Source organism: Phyllobates terribilis, unplaced genomic scaffold (assembly GCF_046119375.1).
Source record: "Phyllobates terribilis strain yellow unplaced genomic scaffold, ASM4611937v1 Scaffold_5__5_contigs__length_657084704, whole genome shotgun sequence".
NCBI classification, from domain to species: domain Eukaryota; kingdom Metazoa; phylum Chordata; class Amphibia; order Anura; family Dendrobatidae; genus Phyllobates; species Phyllobates terribilis.
The window spans coordinates 417519265-417540776 of record NW_027362765.1 but is presented as its reverse complement, the minus strand read 5'-3'; the positions used below and the strand labels follow the sequence as shown (position 1 = coordinate 417540776).

Here is a 21512-nt window from a genome sequence, read left to right as displayed (position 1 = left end):
GCAGGTACCTGCCTTTAACAACAGCTGTTGCAGCTAGCTCTGATCGCTGCTCTTTAATAACCTGAATGTCGGTACTGATCTCCGACACCGGCATTTCTAAGCACTGTGACTGTTCCTGCAGTAAAGGCTGAGCGTCAAAGGAGATCCCTAATAAAATAATACATTTTGAATCAAAAACGGATGTCTCCGTGGTTTTTTTTGCAACGATTAGCTCTGCAACAAAAACCTGACGTGAACTGCTCCATGATTTTTATCTGTGAAAGCCACAGATAGCACACAAACGTGGAAAATGGACGTCTGTGTGAGGTCTTAGATTAGGCAGACCGAAAATTAGATTTATCAAACATGAGACACTATGATAAATCTGCTGCATTTTAAGGCTTTCTAGTCAAAGTTTTCATAAAAATTAGACAATTTTGATAAATCTGCCCCAATGTTGGAATTTTTTTCCATGGTGTTATTTGAAACTGCAGTTTTCCCTGCAAAAAAACAAGGAAAGAAAAACCAATATGCAAAAACTACTGGTGAAAGGTGCTAACGTACGGACAGACTGGTGTTTTCCAATAGTAATATTACGTTTGCTTGAAAGCATTGTCACATAAATATATGCATTCATGTATGTACAGTCATGGCCGAAAGTGTTGGCACCCTTGAAATTGTTCCAGAAAATGGAGTATTTCTCCCAGAGAATTATTGCAATTACACGTTTTATTATACGTGTCTTTATTTCCTTTGTGTGTATTGGAAAAACATAAAAAAGCAGAGGAAAAAAGGCATATTTGGACATAATTTCACAAACAACCCCAAAAATAGGCCAGACAAAATTGTTGGCACCTTTCCAAAATTATGCGTAAACAACTTTGTTTCAAGCATGTGATGCTCGTTCAAACTCACCTGTGGCAAGTAACAGGTGTGGGCAATATGAAAATCACACCTGAAACCAGATAAAAAGGGAGAAGTTGACTCAGTCTTTGCATTGTGTATCTGTGTGTGCCACACTAAGCACGGAGAACAGAAAGAGGGGAAGAGAACTGTCTGAGGATTGGAGAACCAAAATTGTTGAACAATATCAACAATCTCAAAATTACAAGTCCATCTCCAGAGATCTTGATGTTCCTTTGTCCACGGTGCGCAACATAACCAAAAAGTTTACAACCCATGGCACTGTATCTAATCTCCCTGTACGTGTACAGCAGAGAAAATTGATGAAAGGTTGCAATGCAGGATAGTCCAGGTGGTGGATTAACAGTCCCAATCAAGTTCCAAAAAAATTCAAGCGGTCCTGTCGGCTCAGGGTGCATCAGTGTCAGCTAAGAACTATCTGTCGACATTTGAATGAAATTAATCGCTGTCAGAAGACCTGCTGAGACATAAGAAGCTAGACTGCAGTTTGCCAAAATATATGTAAGCCAAAATCCTTCTGGGAAAGTGTCTTGTGGACTGATGAGACCAAGATGGAGCTAAAGCACATCATTCTGTTTACCAAAAAACACAATGAGGCCTACAAAGAATAGCACAGAGTACCTACAGTCAAATATGGTGGAGGTTCAAAGATATTTTGGGGTTGTTTTGATGCCTCTGGCACTGGGTGCCTTGACTGTGTGCAAGGCATCATGAAATCTGAAGATTAGCAAAGGATTTTGGGTCGCAATGTAGTGCCCAGTGTCAGAAAGCTGGGTTTGCATCCTAGGTCATGGGTCTTCTAGCAGGACAATGACCCTAAACATACTTCAAGAAGCCCCCAGAAATGGATGGAAACAAGGCGCTGGAGAGTTCTGAAGTGGCAGCAATGAGTCCAGATCTAAATCCCATTGATCACCTGTGGGGAAATCTTAAAATTGCTGTTGGGAGAAGACGCCTTCATATATGGAGCAGTTTGCAAAAGAAGAGTGGTCCAAAATTCCAGTTTAGTGGTGTAAGAAGATGATAGTTATAGGAAGCGATTGATTGCAGTTATTTATTCCAAAGGGTGTGCAACCCAATATTAAGTTGAGGATCCAACAATTTTGTCCGGCCAATTTTTGGGGTTTTGTGTAAAATTATGTCCAATTTGCCTGTTTTGCTTTATTATCTGGAACAATTTCAATGGTGCCAACACTTTTGGCCAGGATTTATATATATATATATATATAGGTAAGTATATGTGTTTATGTATGTAAATACCGTGTGTGTATATAAACGTATGTGTATACATATATAAGTATACATGTTGGTGTGTACGTCTAAATATATATATATATATATACAAACTACACATTTCTGTCCACACAATGTAGAGGTGTTCTATCTAGCTCCGTTTCCCCCATACACTGCTGTGAGGAGCAGCGCCCCCCACAGCCTCTCCGCGCCCCCCTCAGCTTCTCCTCCCCTGTGAGTGTCGTGAGCGGCAGCAGCAGGATCTCCCCCTCCTACCTCCGTCTCCATGACAACCAAGCGAAAAGGTGAGAGAAGGCGGAGTTAGGTGAAGAGGGTCACGTGTCCAGGAAGTCGAGCTGTCTGACGGGAAATGACGTCAGGAGCTGAGAGAAAGAACCAGACAGAGAGGGAGAAGCTGAGCTCGAAGTGAGAGCGGCGGGGAGAGGTCAGAGGTCAGCGGGGGACCGCAGGGGGGAAAAGGGTCAGGGGTCAGCGCAGGACCGGAGGCCTAGCAGGTGAGAGGCGGACAGGGAATGGCGGGAGCTATAGGGGGTGTATCAGGCTGTGTGTGTGTGTACTGGGGACATGGGGCTCCTCCCCCTCTGCCTGTACGCTGTACTGCTGCACTGTGTGTTTACAGGCGCTGCTCCTTCACAAGGGGACACTTGTCACTAGCAGCCATGACAGCTGTGCCTTCTCCCCACCCTGCTCTTCCCTCAGACGATAATGTCCTCCATATGAGGCGGTGGACACTGGTGCTGTCTGCACTGATGGGGGCCCCCATTGTTTTGGTGTTGAGATATTGTATCACGTGATGACAGTGTTATTTGACCTCTGACCCTCAGGCCACGCCCCCTTAACAGTTGTCAGTCCTTCACCTGCTGTTGGCGCTCTCCTCTCTCGTTCTTTGCCGCTCTCCTCTCTCGTTCTTTGCCGTTTCTATTTAGCGTGATGGGGCTGTTTAATGGTCGTCACCGGGATCTACAATAAAAGTGGCGCATCCTGGTGGAAACAATTTCCCCTGATCTGACATAGGTTAAGGGGGTGACTCCTCCATATAATTATACTGCAAATGGCCCTAAAATGAGCCCTCCACTCTTCTGATGAGAGGTCACGTGATTGAAGCGTTGGTGACAAGACCGTTGTGGAAAAGCAGTGGGTGCTCAGTTTTAATCTTAAAGGGTTATTCCCAAAATAGCCAGTTATCCCCTATACATGGAAGGCAGGGAAGGGGGTCTGCATCTTGGAAACGGCGTTCTGCAGAGCTTGGTCTTGACTGGAGCGAAGCTATGCACATGCTCAACCTTCACTCTATTTAGTGTATATGGGACTGCTGGAGAAAGCGGAGTACATCACTCCAATATCTTTGACAGTCTCATATACAAGGAATGGAGAAGGGTTGAGCATATGCACATCTCCGCTCCATTCTCAGGATCACTGCAAGTGTCAGCTGTGAAAGCCAAGGTGTCCCCTATCCATAGGATAAGATAAGTTGCTATTTTGGAAATAACCCTTTAAACATATAAAGTGGACAACCCTTTTTATTGGGGATCATTTTTATGTAAATAAATCTACAGGGATTTTCCAGGAGTTTAAGACATTAAGATAAGCGCAGGAAACACTTACCTGTCTTGGTCACATTTTTTCATTTTAGTACTAGTTTACAATTATTAAAGGGAACCCGGCACATTGCACATGCGGTCTGATCCGTGAGCAGCATGGTATAGGAGGAGAAGCTGAGCAGAAGGATATATGGGTTTTTGGGAAAGAATTCACTATGAGGGCGCATTCAGACGACCATGCGATGCACGGACTGGCCGCAGGTCTCCGGAGTGTGATTTTCATGTATTTCTATTAAACTGTCACACTCAGGTTGGGTGACCTGCAGCCAATCTGATTTGTCGGAACATCTGAAATCTCCCTTAACTTGTAGTTTATTCATTAAAATAATTGACATTCCTGGTGTTTGTATATATGAGTCCAGTGGGCGGTCTTACTAGTGATTGAAAGCTATCTCTGCATGCACAGCCATTCAGGGAAGACTGTCAATCACCGATAGGACCGCCCACTGGACTCGTGTATACAAACACTAGGGATGTCAATAATTAATATAACATTTTTATATCAATCTGGTCAGCTCCTCCTGCTCTCACATCCCGTCTGCAGCTCAGAAGCCATTTTTTAACATAACAGGTTCCCTTTAAGCATTGTTTACATTTTTGCTTGCTGTCAGTGAACGGACACTTTTTTTTGTTTACATCTAGTAATTTTTACAAACGATCCGACCATCAACGTGCAACAACTTACTCCAACGAATACACAAGGAATTGTGTTCACTCAAATCGGATGAATCCACAAACTTTTATATTATGTATACGGGCGGATTAAAGGAGGCAAGGTGCTGCCAGTGACGTCTGGCAGCGGCTTGTTCGCCTTTTCCCCATAAAAGCACGCTCTTGCTGTGTATATTTAGGGGCAGGTCAGGAGGAATAGATGTGTGACACTTCTTGTGCTGCTGTATCCTGCCCTAGAAGCAATGCCTGGAAAATGCCTTCATTGTATGGCATGTGATGGGAAGTGCCACCGCTTGTTTTTTTCTGTAAAATAAACTGTGTGACTGAATTAAATGAAAAATACAGTACTAACACATATCCCAGAGACGCCATATTATGGATCTGTTATACGGCTGTGTGTATGGTGCTGAGCGACTTTTTTACCACGCACTTGCCTGATGAGAAAAAATGAATCCCAAGGGTCGGTCTGTTCCTTTAAAAATGTTGATTATTATAGGAAAAGGTTTGGATCGTAGCAATCTGCTTCTGAGAAAGAGACTTCAATATTGTTATCACCATGGATGTACAGGGATCACTGTGGCTTTATCCAATCCGTTCATGAGAGAGAGAAAGACTGACTCAAAAGTTCTGGTTCCGGTTGTTTTCAAAGGCGTTCGGGTACAGTTCTGGTACCCAAACTTTGGACTAAAGCTTGGTCGGATACAGATCCCGAACTTCAATGGGTCCACTCATCCCTTGTGATAACACTTTAGAGGGTTATTCCCAACATAAAAAGTTATCCCCTGTTTATGGGCTAGGGTATAATTGTGTGCTGGGGGTCCGACCTCTGGAATCTCAAAATTAACGTAGGTGCACATGCCTCATTCATTGCTATTTCGGACAGCCCTATACACAATCATTGGAGTGAAGTTTGAGCTTGCGTACCTCCATTCTTTTCAAGATTTGGATTTGCAGACAGGGCTGTGGAGTCAGTATGAAATGGACTGAACCCGACTACAAAAATATATAATACATTGGGTACAGTAGTACAATGCAGGATGGGCTGTAAATGTTTTCATATGAATTTGGGAAAGTTGTGAAATGTCCTATAAATGTCTGTTCTATTCCTGATGTAAGGATCTCGGCTTTTAGTTGAGATGAATCTGTGCTGCACTTTATGTACACGCTCAGCAGTGAGACAGTGCTGTGGAGTCGGAGCCGTGGAGTCAGGGAGATTGAGGAGTCGGTGGTTTGGCTTAACGACTCCACAGCCCTGTTTGCAGAGCCCCAATCTTAGCTGCCGGATTCCTGGAGATCAGTAGGTTATCCCTTATCCTTATATCCTCAACATGCTGTACAATCTTTGAGACTCTCATTCAATAAATTGCAAAGAAAAAAACCGCTCCTATGTGTGAATCAGCCCAGACTGGCTTACTCGAGCCCAATACTGAAAAGGCTCCCCTGCAATCGTTGTGCAATCTCAGGCACAACTCTGATGTTAGCAGACTGCAGCCCTCATCATCAGCCGCCAGCTGAGGGTGAAGATACAGATCCAAAATAAAAAATATAAAAAAAATGACAATCCAATGGCGCTGTCACTCCATTGAATTGTTAAAAACAATATTTTTATTAAAACGAAAACACGCCATTGGATCGTCATTTTTAAAAATATTTTTCATTTTGGATCATTCAGTAAATGGAGAGAGTCGAGATGCCCGGCCGCCTCCACTCTCACAGTGGAGGGTTGGCCGGCTGGCTTTGGATATGTCATGCATGACCCCCTTAATGGTCGTTATACAGTTCTTTCCTATTTTAGCCAAGTTGCCTCTAAACGTGGACACGTACATTCAAAGGAACCTAAAGCTAAAATTTCAGACATGACAATATTGGCTGTTTGTGGCTCCATTCCTTGTGAAATCCCATTATGAATGAGAACCCGGCGACGGGAACAAACAACCTCAAACTGGGATGACTATTTAGGCACACATTCACTTTGGCAGGGACGTAGCATCTTAGCCACTTGGTGGTAATCATTTTTTGCCATAAAAAAAACAGTATTTTTTTTTTTTTTTTTAGATCCAGGAGCCAATATGGAGACTGAGAGTGAGCAGAACTCTACTTCCACCAACGGGAGTACAGCATCCGGCACCAGCTCCCGTCCTCAGATATCGCAGATGTCTCTCTATGAACGCCAGGCTGTCCAGGTATGTGTCACAAGCTGCTCGCTGCGATCCTACAGCCATCACTTACTGTACCATTTCATTGGTTTCCATTATGTTTCAGCAGCTTCAGTTCTGAATTTATTGTGGATTTTTTTTTCATCATTCATCCCATTGAATGCTTTATTCCTAATCACAGTAACCTTGCAGGAAATACTAATGGTGATCTATATCTGGTCATTGCACGCTTCAGGTGTAGAAATTAACCCTTTAAATGTCTATGCAGCAGCAGCAGCGTTTGATTTCTGGCACTTGCTGTGTCCATAGCATTATTACAGATTAACCAGACTGCATTACAGGATCCTACCTGGGCCCCGAAAACTGTTTATACGTGTTAAGTTCAAGGTCTGTGTGTGAGCGCTAATATAATATATTTTTTTCCCGCAGGCTCTGCAGGCTTTACATAGACAACCTAACGCCGCGCAGTACTTTCACCAGCTGATGTTGCAGCAGCAGCTGAGTAATGCGCAGCTACATAGTCTTGCAGCAGTTCAGCAGGTAGGTGATCTTCTCATGTAGGGAGAACGTTTATTACATTTTTGCTCATTTTAATTTATATAAATACACTTTTTAAATATTGCCCAGATAAGTGTATAGATATAAAGTATTGGGACACCTACAGGAGATTTTATAAGCAATCTAAATCCATAGAGATTAGTATACAACTATAACAGCTTACACTCTTTTGCAAAGGATTGTGGAGGAGTCTGTGTGGATTTTTGCCTGTCCATACAGGACAGGCTTGGTAAGATGATGTTGGAGGAGAGGGTCGGTCTCACAATCTCTGTTCTAGTTCATCTCAAAGATGTTGGATGGAGCTGAGATCAGGTCTCTGTGCAGCCGGTCGTGCTCGTCAACATCCACCCCCCCCTCCTTAACCATGGGCCCGATTCATCAAAGCTTTCACTCCTGAATCCTAGCATAAAAATGTTGAGAAATCTGAAAATTTAGACGCAACTCGGAGTTGCGGTTACATTTTGCAACTTTTGGCATCTTCACACCAGTTTTTCCCAGCTTTGCTGAAATGATGTTGCCGGGACGGGCGCGGCATGGGTGCGATGCCACAGCTTATCTAATTTATGAGTTGCTGTGGTGTTTCCTACACCATAAATCTCACTCTAGTACCTGACTGTAGTGAGTCTTGGCGTGCCGCACGCACCAGTCATCAGACAATCCAGATTCATGAAAAGGCGTTCACCTCTTCATGAATCAGGGACATCTGACTCCAGCACGCCCCTTCATCAAGATGGGTGTGAACAATGCCGGTATTGATGAATCAAGCCCTATGCCTCTATGGACCTTGTGCACTGGGCATAGTTATGAGAAGCTGAAAGGGCCCCCCCCCTTCCTGAACCGTTCCCACAAAGTTGGAAGCTGCAATTGTCCAGAATGTCCTTAAGATTTCCCTTCAGTGAAACTAAAGGGCCAAGGCCGACTTCTGAAAGTGAAGCCCATAGCATTATCCCTCCTCCACAAAACTTTTTATAGCTGTCACAATGCAGTCAGACAGGGGACTTTTCTGTTTCTGCTCCTCGGCGGTGACCCCGCTCTGTAACTTTCCGTGGTCTCCACTTTGAGGCTGAGCTGCTGCGGTTCCTGAACACTTTCCAATAGTATCACTCACAGGTGATGGGGGAATATTGAAGAGGAAAGACGTTTTTCCTTCCTGTGTGAGGTGTGTCCTAATACTCATCTCCTTATAGTCTACATCTCTACGCATTTCCATGTGCATAGTCCGACATGTCACTTCTGACGATTGTCTTTATCTGGGGACCATTGACTATTTTGTGCTTTACCATCGTACTGATTCTTATCAGCTGATCAATGAAAGCTGTAATATCCTGTGACCTTCAGCTTTTCTTATTTTGCCACTACAGGCAACGATTGCTGCCACCCGCCAGGCCGCCTCTCCTAACACCGTTTCCAATCAGCAGACGAGCACCACGCAAGGATCGGTAAGTAGTGACTATTGGCTACAGATCTGACATTTTATGAAAGTCAGCAGTGGGTTCACTTTTCTGGTTTCCTCAGCAGGTGAATCTGTCTACCAGCTCGTCGGCCCAGCTCCTGAGTCGTGCCCAGAATGTCACCGCACCTAGTGCTACAACGCTCACACAGTCCGTTTTGCTCAGCAATGCCAGCTCCCCACCTCTCAGCCAGTCACAGACACAAATGTACCTCCGAGTAAGTAAGACGATGAATTCAGTGCAAGGACTTCTCACTGGCATCACTGGAGGGGATAACAGCTGCAAAATATCCTAAAATGCAGCGTTGCATCGCTAGCAGCTCTCTGCCTCACAGTGAGGACGGGGCAAACGTTTAACATTTTTACTAGCTTTACATACATCCCGGAAGTCCCTTTCTAGGCTTGGCTTGCATTTTTAGAGTGAATTAAATTCACATTTTCACTTTTACTCATTTTAAATTTTCTGTCAGCAGCAGCCGCAGCTTGGTAATCTTCTACAAGTCAATCGCTCTCTGAATCGAGGTGTCCCTCTGAACTCCCAGCTTATTCTAATGCCCAATGGCTCTGTGGCTACAGTCCAGCAGGAAGTGGCATCCCCCCAGAACCAAGGCATGCATCAAGACTCTGACCAGGTAGGCTGGAAAATCTTATCATGATATTGGGAAAGATCAGATATTTACCCCCTGCTTGACTTGTGATGTGCATGTCTGTCACACGTCTGGTGTGGGTACGTAAAGTGAGCCGAGGCCTCTAATAGCAGTGATTTGAAGCTAGCCATGGCAGCTGGGGATCTACTCAAAGCCGCCTGTTGCTGCCATCTTTGTACTCCCAAGAAGCCCAACCTCATTCATTTCTACTATTTACTGCATTACTGAATTATTGCTCTATATAGAAGAAGTGATCACAAGTTTAAGTCCTCTGGAGAGGGAGCTGAAAAATAAATAAAAAAATGTTGAAAAAAAATATTAAAGTTTAAGGGTATGTGCACACGATGCAGAAATGAAGCAGAAAATTTCTGCATCATTTCTGCATCTCCCTGGCAGAAAAAACGCATGCAGATTGTGCATGCGTTTTTCCTGCGGAATACATGCGGATTCACATGCGTTTCCGCATGTGGATTGACAAGCGCTTTCCAGGCGATTTTAGCATCACTTGGAAAGTGCTTGACAACTAGGTCACACTATATAAACCCATGCAAACAGCATGGATTTATATAGTGTGACCCGAGAGAGTGTATATACTTACCTCCGATGGCCCGCGCTGTCCTGCTCAATCCATTCTCCCGGCAACTTTGAATTGAAAGATCTGCCGACTTCAGCGTCACGTGACCCGTCACATGACTCTGACGTCAGCACAGGTCCTACAACTCACTGCAAGTGCCGGGAACCAAGCAGGAGCGGTGCGCGGGCCGACAGATGGTAAGTATATATATATTTTTTATTTTATTCTTGTTTTACAGCTCTTTTAATGGTACCTGGGTGTGGATGAGACTCTCCTCTCCTCCACATATTAGAACGCGCCAATAGCGCAAGTACAAATGCAGTCTTGCGGAATTGGCGCGTTCTAATGCAAGTCAATGGCGGCGAAAACGCCGCGTTTACGCAAAATTAATTGACATGCTGCGGATTTTTGAGCGCAGCATTTACGCTGCGGAAAAATCCGCATCATGGGCACAGCACATGCGGATTTCAATTGGGGATCATTGCTGCCCTTCTACCATGCGTTTTTAATGCGTTTCCGCAACTGCAAAAACGCCGCGGAAACGCATTAAATACGCATCGTGTGAACTCAGCATAACAGAGTTTTCCAGTTTCAGAAAACCCTTGATCTTTGCTGCAGTTTGTTTAAAAGGAAACAAACTTCTTTACTCCTCCTCTTCGGGTCCAGCCATGAGTCTTTGCAGCTGCTCCCGGTGTCTGTTATTGCCTGCAGTGCTGATGTCATGTCGACGGCACTGCAGCCAATCTGTGAGCTCAGCGGCTCATGCTGTCAACTCGGGCAAAACCTGTGAGTGTGATGTCAGCGCTGCAGACAATAACAGACATCGGGAGCAGCAGAGACTCAGCACTGGATCCGGAGAGAATGAGTAAAACAGAATGTGTTTCTTTAAAATAAACTGAATCCTGGGGAGAGTGGTTTTCACGGAAAGTTCCTTTAAACTTTAAATCCCCCTCCTTCTCTTTTTTTTTTTTCTTTCCCCCCCAATTCAAATATAAATTAAACATATTTAGTATCGCCTTGCTTGTGAAATTCCGATCTATGAAAATATAAAATTACCCTATATGAAAATGCTGTAAAGAGTAAAAAAAAATCTCATTGCCAATGCCGATCCCTGAAAATTAGAATAAAAAGCGATTGAAGTCTCGTCGGTATCCCAACATGGTACCAATAAAAACGTCAGCTCAACACACAATATAAGCCAACTAAAATATGTTTAAAAAAATAAACACGTTTGATATTACAGTAATCGTGCTCACAAGGAGCTTCATATTTCCAGGTCACTTCTCACAGTGAAAGCCGTAAAAACAAAACCCCAATTAAACGATTTTTGGAATTGCATTTCCGTCAGTATTTTTCCTGTTTTTAATACATTATAGGCTATGTGCCCACGATGCAGAAATGCTCCCGATTTTTCCTGACCGTTTCTGCATCTCCCTGGCAGAAAAAACGCATGCTTATTGTACATGCAGATTGTACATGCGTTTTTCCTGTCAGGGACATGCGGATGTGAAGCGTTCTTCACTTGCATTTCCTCATGCGGGTTGACAAGCACTTTCCAAGCGATTTTAGCATCACTTGGAAAGTGCTTGACAACTTGGTCACACTATATAAATCCATGCAACCGGCATGGATTTATATACTGTGACCTTAAAGAATGGTTAAAAAAAATAAATAAATCTATACTTGCCTTCCGATGGCCCCCGGTGTCTTGCTTCGCTCCGTCCTGGCTGCCGGCAGATCGCGGTACACTGAAGGACCTGCCGTCACATGACTAGGACGTCAGCGCAGGTCCTTCAGTCCACCGCGATCTGCCGGCAAGGGAGGACGAACGCAGCGGGGGCCATCAGAAGGTAAATATAACATTTATTTTTTATTTTATTTTTTTCACAGGTTCTATGGCACCTGGGTCCGGAGGAATGTGCATCTACATATACAGTGATGCATAATCCATGCTTTTCAATGCAAGTCAATGGCGGCGAAAACGCAGCGCTTCCGCAAAATAATTGGTAGTGCTGCGTTTTTTTCCGCAATGATAATCCGCAGCGGAAATTTCCGCAGCATGTGCACAGCACATGCGGATTATCATTGGGGAACATGGCAGGCCTTCTACCATGCGTTTTTTAAGCGTTTCTGCAGCGTTTTTGCTGCTGCGGAAACGCTTACAAAACGTATCGTGGGCACACAGCCTTATGATAGTTTTGAATGACAGCATTCAAGTTATCAGCTCATCCAGCAAATGTCAAGCCTTCATGTAGCTATTTAGACTCAACATTTAAAAAAAAAATAATGATGACTCTTGGAAGAAGGGTAGGAAAAAAAACAAAAATTCAGAATTAAAAAGTTCACCTACTCATCAACAAGTTCATGGTTGGAATGCATCCCTTCCCCACCCTCCGTGAAAGACAGGAATAAAAGACTAAAAAACAATAAGGTCCAACATACACGCCCACGAGTGTCCAATGTGCACAATGGCTGCTACCCTCGGACACTTGTGTGATCTTAAAGAAACAAACTTCAATCACCATAGGGATCTCTGGTTATAGCTCGCTGTTCCCCTATAGATTTGCACCACTGAATTGGACAAAGTTTCAATTTTTTTTTTTTTTTTTTGTATTTAGGTTCAGAACTTGGCTGTTCGAGGTCAGCAAACTGCTCAACCCACGTCCACGGCTGCAGGGCCTACCATTGCTCATGCTGCACCTACACTGTCCAAACCGGCCACTCACCCAATGCCCTCTTCTTCAGCACCTTCACAACTGCCGTCATCTCCAGTACAACAGAATGTGAAGAGTCCGATGGGCCCAACAGGGGGCACTGTGAGTCAGGGGAGTCAGACAGAGGCGGAGGGGAGAAAAGCAGAAGGAGAGGCTGTGCAGCAAAGTGTCGGGATCAACCTGACCAGAGCTGCCACACCAGCCCCCAACCAGACCCTTATTAGCTCTGGTGAGTTCAAATAGAAATCTTGGTATTGTCGAAAATATTCCCCTTTCCTTATCCTTTTAGAAAAGTTTGATTGAATACTTTTTAAAATAAATTCGCTCAACAATTTTGTGCGACTTTTTAAAAGGTTGCAATTGATCAATGGACCAAAAACCTCTGGAAACCCTGAACAGAATGACAAACATAAAAAAGACAATATAATGGAAAAAGATTTAACAAAAGGCGCAAATGTCAAAAAAAAAAAGAACCCGGCCACAAAAACTATACAGAAAAAGAGCTAATGCAATAATGAATTATTTCTTTTGTCCAACTTAATGCAGTTGTATTTTGCAACATAAATGTCATTTCTTTTTACGAAATTGACTATTAACTGATTATTTATTTTTCTATTGTATTATGCTCCATTTTCTCACCATTCTACTGCTTTCTTATGCCTTTTGAACTCCAACACTTATTCCATATCTCTCTCTTTTTTTCTCCCCCTTTCTCCTGATCTATCCATCAGCCACTTACACTCATATTCAGCCTCATTCAGTCCTACAACAGAAGCAGGTGGTGTTCCAGCAGCAGATCGCCATCCATCAGCACCGTCAGTCACAGCTCGTCCATGCCTCTGCCCATCTACAGCTGGCACAGCAGCAGCCGCAGGCCGCCTCTCAGCAAGGCTTGCAGGCAACTCCTGCACAACAGACCCTGGTTGTACAACCTATGCTGCAGAGTCCCGAGGCGACTCTGCCAACTAAAGCCCCGGTGCCCATTCAGCCCAAACAACCAGGCAAAGGGATTCCACCTTTAAATCTACAAGGACATCTGGTATCAAAACCCATACAAAGTGCGAGACCGCTTCCTACACCCCCTCCTAACCAACCTCACATTCCTGTTCAACTCGTGGGTGCTAGACAGCAGGGTCCTGCCCAAGCTATGGCCCTCGGCGCTCCCCAGGTTCCATCACAGGGGTCTTCCTTAACACAGATCACACTGCCTCCGTCTCCTGCCCCGGTCCCCAGTGCCGTGTCAGGTACTGTGCAGGAAGCCCAAGCTGCATTTTATGGAGTTCTGCAGGTGGGTCTTGGTTGGAATGAAAATCCTATGATCCACTTTTTTTTTTTTAAATTATATATTTACGATTGTGTATTGGTTTCATAGGGCAAGATGTCTGCAGCTGCGAAGAGGAAGTCAGAGGAAGACCGGGAAGAATCGCCAACACTACCTGTAAAAGCATCGCCCCCAGCAGACACTCCGCCTGCAGTGGAGGAGAGCAGCACTCCAGCTGGTGGGTGGATATCAATTCTGGAAATTTTTATTTTTTTTTGCTTTTTACGATTTTTTATTTCTGTGTTCTGTGAACGGATTATAATTTTTTTTTTCTTGAAAACGTTCATTTTATTTGCAACCCACAGATAAGTCTGAAGCTGCCTCTCTAGTCTCTCCAGCTCTCGCTGGGTCCGCTCCTCCATGCGCCCCCACGCTCTCTGTCACTTCTCGTCAGCACAGTGACACCAAGCCCCCACAAGCCATTGTGAAGCCGCAGATCCTGACTCATATTATAGAGGGCTTTGTCATCCAGGAGGGAGCCGAACCCTTTCCCGTAAGCACCATTACAAGTGTTCACAAAAGATATTATTCCTTATTGTTTCCTAAATTATTGTTTCTCCTTCTAGGTTGGCAGTCCTCAGATACCAAAGGACCCAGAAAAGACCCCTGCAGCGGTTACTGCTCTGCCTCCAGTAGAGAGTCTGCTCCCTCATCCTCCATTAGATCAGACTTTTAGCGGTATGTCCCTTTATCTTCTTTGTGGGCTGTTGTTCACATCTACCGTATTTTTCGAACTACAAGATGCACTTTTTTCACCCGAATTGAGGAGGAAATGGAGTGCGTCTTATAGTCCAAATGTACCTGGCTCACTGTGGGGAGGGGGCTTCGGCGGCGGAGCAAGGTCTCTGCTGCAGGAAGGCGGTGGAAGTCTCCAGCAAAACGGCGCCGCTGGTGGCGCATTCACAGACCGAGATCTTGGCTCGTCATTGAGCCAAGATCCCAATCGCAGCCACCAGTGTCGTTTAGCTGGAGACTGCCAGAGGTTAATCTGGGCATGCACCGCCCCCGGCGACATTTTACTGGAGAACGCTGGTCCATGAATGTGCGTAAGTGCCGCCCTTGTGTGGTGCTATCGCGAGAATTAAAAAAGTAGGGTCATAAATCGGATGACTGCTGCAGCAGCGAGTTCTTGCAATAACACATGCAATATCGCGCGTTCACAGCAAGGAAAGGCCATGGAGTATTATGGAATCACACAACCTGGGAGTGGGGAACAGACTTGAGCTAGAAAGTCAGGTCCTTTAGGGGGGCATTAGGGACATTTCTGGCCACTCTTGATAAGTTATATGTAGATAAATCGTCAGTCTGCAGCTGCCCACTGATTTCTTATATAAAAAGTGCCGACCCTGGACTGATGATGGTTCCACTTACTTAGTCAGGTATTGATTGCTAACACTATGAGGGAATTCATCAAGCTTGGTTTGCGTTACACCAGTCTTAATCCAGAGTCCGCCAGCATAGCATGCACCAAATTCGTGAAGAGGCAGGTGAATTTGGCGCATATTTCAGCTGCCCGTGCGCCATGGACAAGAGCACACTTCTGTTATAACTTACCCCACTTTTGTTGTGTAAACTACAGTGAATCTCGCCCTTTACACAAATTAAACCAACTTTTCATATGGTGACACAAACCTAAAAAATACTAAAAGTTGCTAAACTTTTCTGCAACTTCGCATTGCTCAAAAATTTGCAACTGTTTTACTCCAGTTTACCGGCAGAAAAGGACTTAAAGGAAATCTGTCAAGTTCTTCATGCCCCCCAACCCAGCAGCACTCACCTATGTATGATTAAACTCTCTGCTTAACCAGCTCTGTATAACGTTCTTCAGTTAAATCAATGCTTTAAAAAAAGCATTTATAATGTCCCTGTTTCCTGTGCTAATGAGGGCTTTGACTAGTCGATGGGGCATTAGTTCCCCAGACTAGTCAGCCCTCTTTCCATGTTATCACTCCCCTCATGTAATTTTATGTGTAAATATCTTTAATCCTCATCTGGAATTATCACCATCTGATAAATTTTCCTTTAATCTTTTAAACTATTTTTGCATCTTTTTAGATTCTGGAAACCCGAAGCTGATGAAGTGTGAGTATTGTGGGAAGGTCACCTCAGCAAATCAATTCCGTGGCTCAAAGAGATTCTGCTCTTTAACTTGTGCCAAAAGGTAAATCTGAAAGCATAAGCATTTCTATGTGATCTTCCTCAGAAATCAGGCAATCTTAAAGGAGTTGGCCAATCGGGATCACCACTCTTCTAAATGTAGCCCTGCAGAAGATCAGCTGATCGCCATGACCTGGGCCGTTATCCCTCCTGGAATCTTTTATTTTCAATAGGAGGAAATGTAACACTCTATGGTCTTGACTGGAGCATCAAAGCAAATGCTTCAGCCCGGCTTCATTCGTTGTCCCTGGGACTGCTGGAGAACACAGAGTACATTGCTCGGCCATTTCTGGCAGTCCTATAGACAATGGAGCGGTGGTCGAGCATACGCAGCTTTGCGTTATTGAAGATGATGCTTCTGCAGAGCCGCACTTAAGTTTGGAATAATCCTTTTAACTGGATTTTTTTTTTTTTTTGTAAGAGGTGGATTATAAAGAACCCATCAGTATTAGTATTTCTACATACAAGTATGTTTCTCTGTTAGATATAATGTAAGCTGCAGTCACCAATTACGTCTTAAAAGGAAGAAGCTAAACCAGCTCCAAGAAACAGGCGGGGTGAGAGTGCGCAGACGCGGCCCACGGAGGAACAGCTCTGAGATCGCACGGGCCAAGATCCAGGGAAAGAGAATGCGGGTAACTGAGGTGCATGGAGCCTGATTCTTAGCACTCCCTAGATATACAATGGTTTCAAGCATCAACGCTACATCAGTAGTGCAAAATGTTTAAAAGATCCCATAGCAATGTATAGAAAATATGAATATATTGACTCCTTTAGTACCTACGGGAAGAGAGGCAACACTGCCCTCCTGCTATCATATCCCAGTGCAGGGCACTCTGCGCCGAGCTCCTTATTTTGATTTTGGTGCAAACTACTAAGAGCTATTTAAATAGTTTTCCAGAAGTCAAACATTAAAAGGATTTACCCATCTCCAAGATCCTATCCCAATATGTAGTAGGTGTAATAATAATATTACTAAATACCTCTAATTAGAAATGTATTATAGTTTTTCTGATTCACTATGTCTCTTACCCCATGTGCAGGGCATTGCAGTAGCTCAGGTATCCATTGATACGACCATTCATATAGTGACAGTTAGTTAGGTGCTAGTGGTTGTAACCATAGATACCTAAGCTGCAATGCCCTGCACATGGGGTAAGCAACATCACATATCAGAAGAACTATACTACATTTCTAATTTGAGGTATTTACTAAAATTATTATTATTCCACCTACTACATATTGGGGATAGGATCTTGAAGATGGGAATACCCCTTTAATCGCCCATCCTTCATTGATTCTTAGTAAAGGCTCCAAAAGTCAATGCTGCCCATATGAATCATCCCTTTGCCCGTATAAACAATAAAGTGGCTGGAGTGTCTCAACTTCTCCATTTTATTTGTCAAGAGTTTAAAAGGCTCAGCTTTTGAGTTCAAGAGAGCACTGCTCCCCTGCCACCCAGCTTTCTTATGCCAGGGAACATAGAGCCCTGAAGATTGACAGTTTAGGCCAGCAGTATGGTCTCACCACTGTTCTCCCATGCTGCAAGCAGAGGCAGTTTTGCTTTTGCAGTGTAGAAGACATGCAAGGGCATCTAGCGATCCGGCCAGCTTCAGAGCAGCGCTTGCAAGTTTGAGCTCCTTGCCAAAGAGACTGGCACCTATGATGAACCTTGGGCAACAAGCAGTAAACTGTAGCATTAAAGGAGTATTCCTATCTCCAAAATCCTATCCCAATATTTAGTAGGTGTAGTAGTAATAATATTAGCAAATACCTCCAATTAGAAATGTACTATAGTTCTTCTGATTCGCTATATCACTTACCTCATGTCCAGGGCATTGCAGTACCTGAGGTATCCATGGTGACTACCACTGATATAATGACAGTTGTTAGTGGTTATAACCATGGATACTTAAGCTACTGCAATGCCCTGCACATGGTGTAAGTGACATAACGAATCAGAAAAACTATACTACATTTCTAATTGGAGGTATTACAGATCCTACATATTGGGATAGGATATTGGAGATGGGAATACCCCTTTTTAAAGATCCCTTCATTCTTGAGAACAGAGGATTTTTAAAAAGAGGCCAAGTTACTTGTTCTACCAGCCCTTTGCAATTTTATTCTTTTAACAAGATGTCCACCACTTTCAGGGGTTTGACATCTAACAATCAGACAGTTGATGGCCCATTTTAGGCCTTTTTCATATATTGCAGATGTGGTCTTTCCATCGGGGAAGGATTTTTTCTTTCATAGTTCTTTTTCCGGTGCTGTGTAGGAGAAATTCTTACTGATAACCCCTTACATATGGCATTAGTAATGGTACATTGATTATAGTGTTAAATGCACAATGTGCTGCACTAATGCCTATTAGTTCATAGGTCACTTGCCCTAATGTTTTTTTAGTGTTTTGGCGAAGGATTGCTGACCCAGAGTATAGTTTGGAGATGACTACTTTCCTGTGCTGGGTTCTGATTCCTAACAATCTCCCCTTTCTTGCAGGAGGACTCCAGCCGGGGATCTGATAACTCCAGCTATGAAGAAGCTTTCTCTCCAACTTCTCCAGCACCACCGTCCTGCAGAACTCCACAGCGGGAGAGAGACGGCAGCACTCCAACGAGCGGACCCTCAAATTCTGAACTGCTGGGGATCAATCCAGTGTTTCTGTCAAGCAATCCCAGTCGCTGGAGTGTGGAGGAAGTGTACGAGTTTATTTCTTCTCTGCAAGGTAATGTGGACATGGTGCTCTTCTTTACTTTGTGCGTGTGTTGTGGAATTACCAGTAATGTGGGTTTGATTTTTGCACTGTTTAACAGTTCCCCTTTCTGCCTATCATTAGGGGTCTCAGTGGTCTGACCCCCACTAATCAATAATCATTTATCCTGTAATCTGAAACATCTGCCCATGAGTAAACACACAATTTTAAGGCCTCATACAACATGTACGTGCAACACTGATGTCTGAATCTGTGAAAAAATGGATCCAATATAATCTGTGCTGTTGTTCACATGTCTGTGTTTTTCACGGACCCGAGTGTCTGTGCAGAACACACGGCGACATGACCGTTTTCTTCTGGCAGCACGGATGTAAAAGGACAATACAAGTCTGAGTCCATGAAAAACATGCAAAGCACATGGATGGCATACGTGTGCGGATTGTGTTTAATATTGCAGATTATAGGAGAAGCTCTGTAACTTATTTCTTTATCAATCCGTGAAAAACACTGATGACCGCACTGATGGTAAAAACGGACACACGGATGGTAAAGTTCGGACACAAAGATGCACAATTCTGATGTCACCGGTACTATTTTTCCACGTATGTGTTTAAACTTGGACATGTGAATGAGGCCTAAAATAAACCATTGGCGTCTTTTACTATATACTGTTAAGGATAGATAGTGGGTAACTTCCCAGTGGAAGCCGGCCGAAGAACAAACATGTCATTTTTTTTAATCACTTCAGGTTTTCCGAACCCTGAGGTAGCTAAAAGACACAACGTTAGACAGTCCATGTACACAGCAATGTTGTTTTGACGTCGCTGTGCATTATGTTGATTTCATGGAATGCTTTTTAAGGTGGATTGCAAAGTGAAATTCACATGAAAAAGTTGCAGTGTGCACATACATTAAAAGTAGATTTGTTTCTAGACACGTTGGAGCATTGGGCTCCATGATCAAGTTCTCCTCTATACTTACCAGTGTTTTCTCTGTGATTTTCATGCCTGGACAAAGAAATTACAAAGCTTCTCCTTTACTTTGCCATGTTAATTACGGACAACACACTCACTGCAGCCAGATGCCATCTGTGTGCTGTACTTGATTGTCACAGGACCCATAGACTTATATTGGCACTTTTCATCCATGATGCCGGTAAAAAAAACATACATGTGTCCATAATTTCTCTATCGCTTCATTGGGGGACACAGGAAACCAATGAAGCCTCCGAGAAAGGGATTTTACGGTGAGTACAAAAAATCCTCTTTTTTTGCTCAGGCACACAGTCTGCTAAAAAACACGGACTTGTTACCACCTTATTGTCTATGGGGTTGTTATGTGTTGTATTTCTGAAAATCATGGATCGGCCTCACTCGGATGTATGTGTTCTAACAATCACATGAGATCACTGCTTATATTTTTCTTCCCGTCATTAGAAATAAAACGGTTAAATTAGGTAAATGGCAATAGCAGAGATATCACTTTCATTCATTTTTTTTTTTTTTCCTTTATCGACAGGTTGCCAAGACTTAGCGGAAGATTTCCGATCTCAAGAGATTGATGGGCAGGCTCTGCTGCTCTTGAAAGAAGAGCACCTTATGAGCGCCCTAAACATTAAACTCGGACCTGCATTGAAAATCTGCGCCAAAATTAACCTGTTAAAAGAGACTTAATTCTTCAAGTTATCCCTACAAAGCACAAGGAGGTGGAGACAATGACTGAGGACTCCCCAGGGCTAATTGAAAGAGTAGGGAAGACTTAAGGAAAAAAAAAAATTGGGATATCAGCGGTCTTTACAACTGGCCCCCATTTCTTAAAAAAACCCAAAACAAACAAACTAAAAAAAACTTTCCTACACTCGCGCTACAAGCTCTTCTTTTACCATCTCTACATTATTACTCTCCATATATATCTATATCTTCTACATGTCTGTATCTGGTCATTCAGGTACTGTGCCTAGTAAGGGGAAGCTGAAGGCAGCCCGAGCCTCGCGCCGATCAATTAGACGTGTCTACGGACACATTAATGGGTTCCTGGTTTGGTGGAGAGGGGCAGAAGACATTGATCTACGTAGCAAAAATCTGTAGGTGAAATACAGATAAAGGCTTTGTAAATATACTGGTCTATACAGGTACGGGGGGGGTCTCTATATTGTCGAATCATATGCACACATTTCTACATGGACCTGAATGTATATAACGAGATCCCCCCTGATCACGCTAACTGTAGAGACCGGTATTTCTGACATGTCCACACTGTTTCCTCCGTGTGCCTCTCATTAGTGAACGCTGGTCTATTGCACATATATGCAATGGTTTTAATATGTTGGACATTTTTAGTCTAATACGTTGCTGCAGCATGCAATACTGCCTATTGATTCCCGTAGTCAGTGAGGGCAGACCACTGCTGCACCCTGTAATGTTACAGCGTCCTCCATTACCACCATAGCCCCCTGTGGGCACCAGCATCCCCTTGTGTGGGATCTGAGCCTTAATAAGAGTAGTTTTCATCTCATTCCAGTACAGATGGATCTGCTGTGCACAGATGCCTCATACAATGCTCGGTAACATCGTACCGTAGCCTGCATGTGGTGGAGGCGACCAATTATTGGATTAATGTTCTCCATCCCAGTTTAAGAAATATTTAATCTGAGCAAAATTAAAAAACAAAGAGCGATCACTAACCTCATCCCAAATAGATTTCCCTGGGTTATGGCTGGATTTTCTAAATGATTACAAATGAAGGCCTGATTGTAATTATTCTTTTACCCAATGATTATGCCCCTT

At 43.7% G+C, this 21512-nt stretch overlaps 1 protein-coding gene across 10 annotated transcripts; it reads left to right on the top strand.

Moving 5' to 3' along the window:
* The first annotated feature begins 2459 nt into the window (after positions 1 to 2459).
* Positions 2460 to 20650, top strand: PHC1 (polyhomeotic homolog 1). 10 transcript variants are annotated; one of them, XM_073685177.1, is made up of 15 exons: positions 2460 to 2588; positions 6486 to 6613; positions 7016 to 7126; positions 8506 to 8583; positions 8660 to 8812; positions 9065 to 9226; positions 12434 to 12758; positions 13261 to 13817; positions 13902 to 14028; positions 14156 to 14343; positions 14417 to 14528; positions 15906 to 16011; positions 16492 to 16651; positions 18513 to 18738; positions 20245 to 20650. In XM_073685177.1, the coding sequence occupies exons 2-15, from the start codon at positions 6500 to 6502 to the stop codon at positions 20397 to 20399; spliced, it is 2574 nt and encodes an 857-aa protein (XP_073541278.1). In that variant the 5' UTR covers positions 2460 to 2588; positions 6486 to 6499; the 3' UTR covers positions 20400 to 20650. The 10 variants fall into 10 exon arrangements, with proteins under 10 accessions (XP_073541278.1, XP_073541284.1, XP_073541281.1 ...); XM_073685183.1 differs by having other exon boundaries at positions 2469 to 2651; positions 8663 to 8812; positions 9068 to 9226; positions 16492 to 16642; XM_073685180.1 differs by having other exon boundaries at positions 2469 to 2651; positions 8663 to 8812.
* Positions 20651 to 21512: the final 862 nt, after the last annotated feature.

Bases quoted from the DNA above. Each gene is read 5' to 3' on its own strand.
- PHC1 (XM_073685177.1), top strand. From the start codon at position 6,500: ATGGAGACTGAGAGTGAGCAGAACTCTACTTCCACCAACGGGAGTACA. The intron at 16,012-16,491 runs GTAAATCTGAAA...TTTCTCTGTTAG, and splicing joins TCTTTAACTTGTGCCAAAAG to ATATAATGTAAGCTGCAGTC. The intron at 16,652-18,512 runs GTGCATGGAGCC...CCTTTCTTGCAG, and splicing joins AGAGAATGCGGGTAACTGAG to GAGGACTCCAGCCGGGGATC.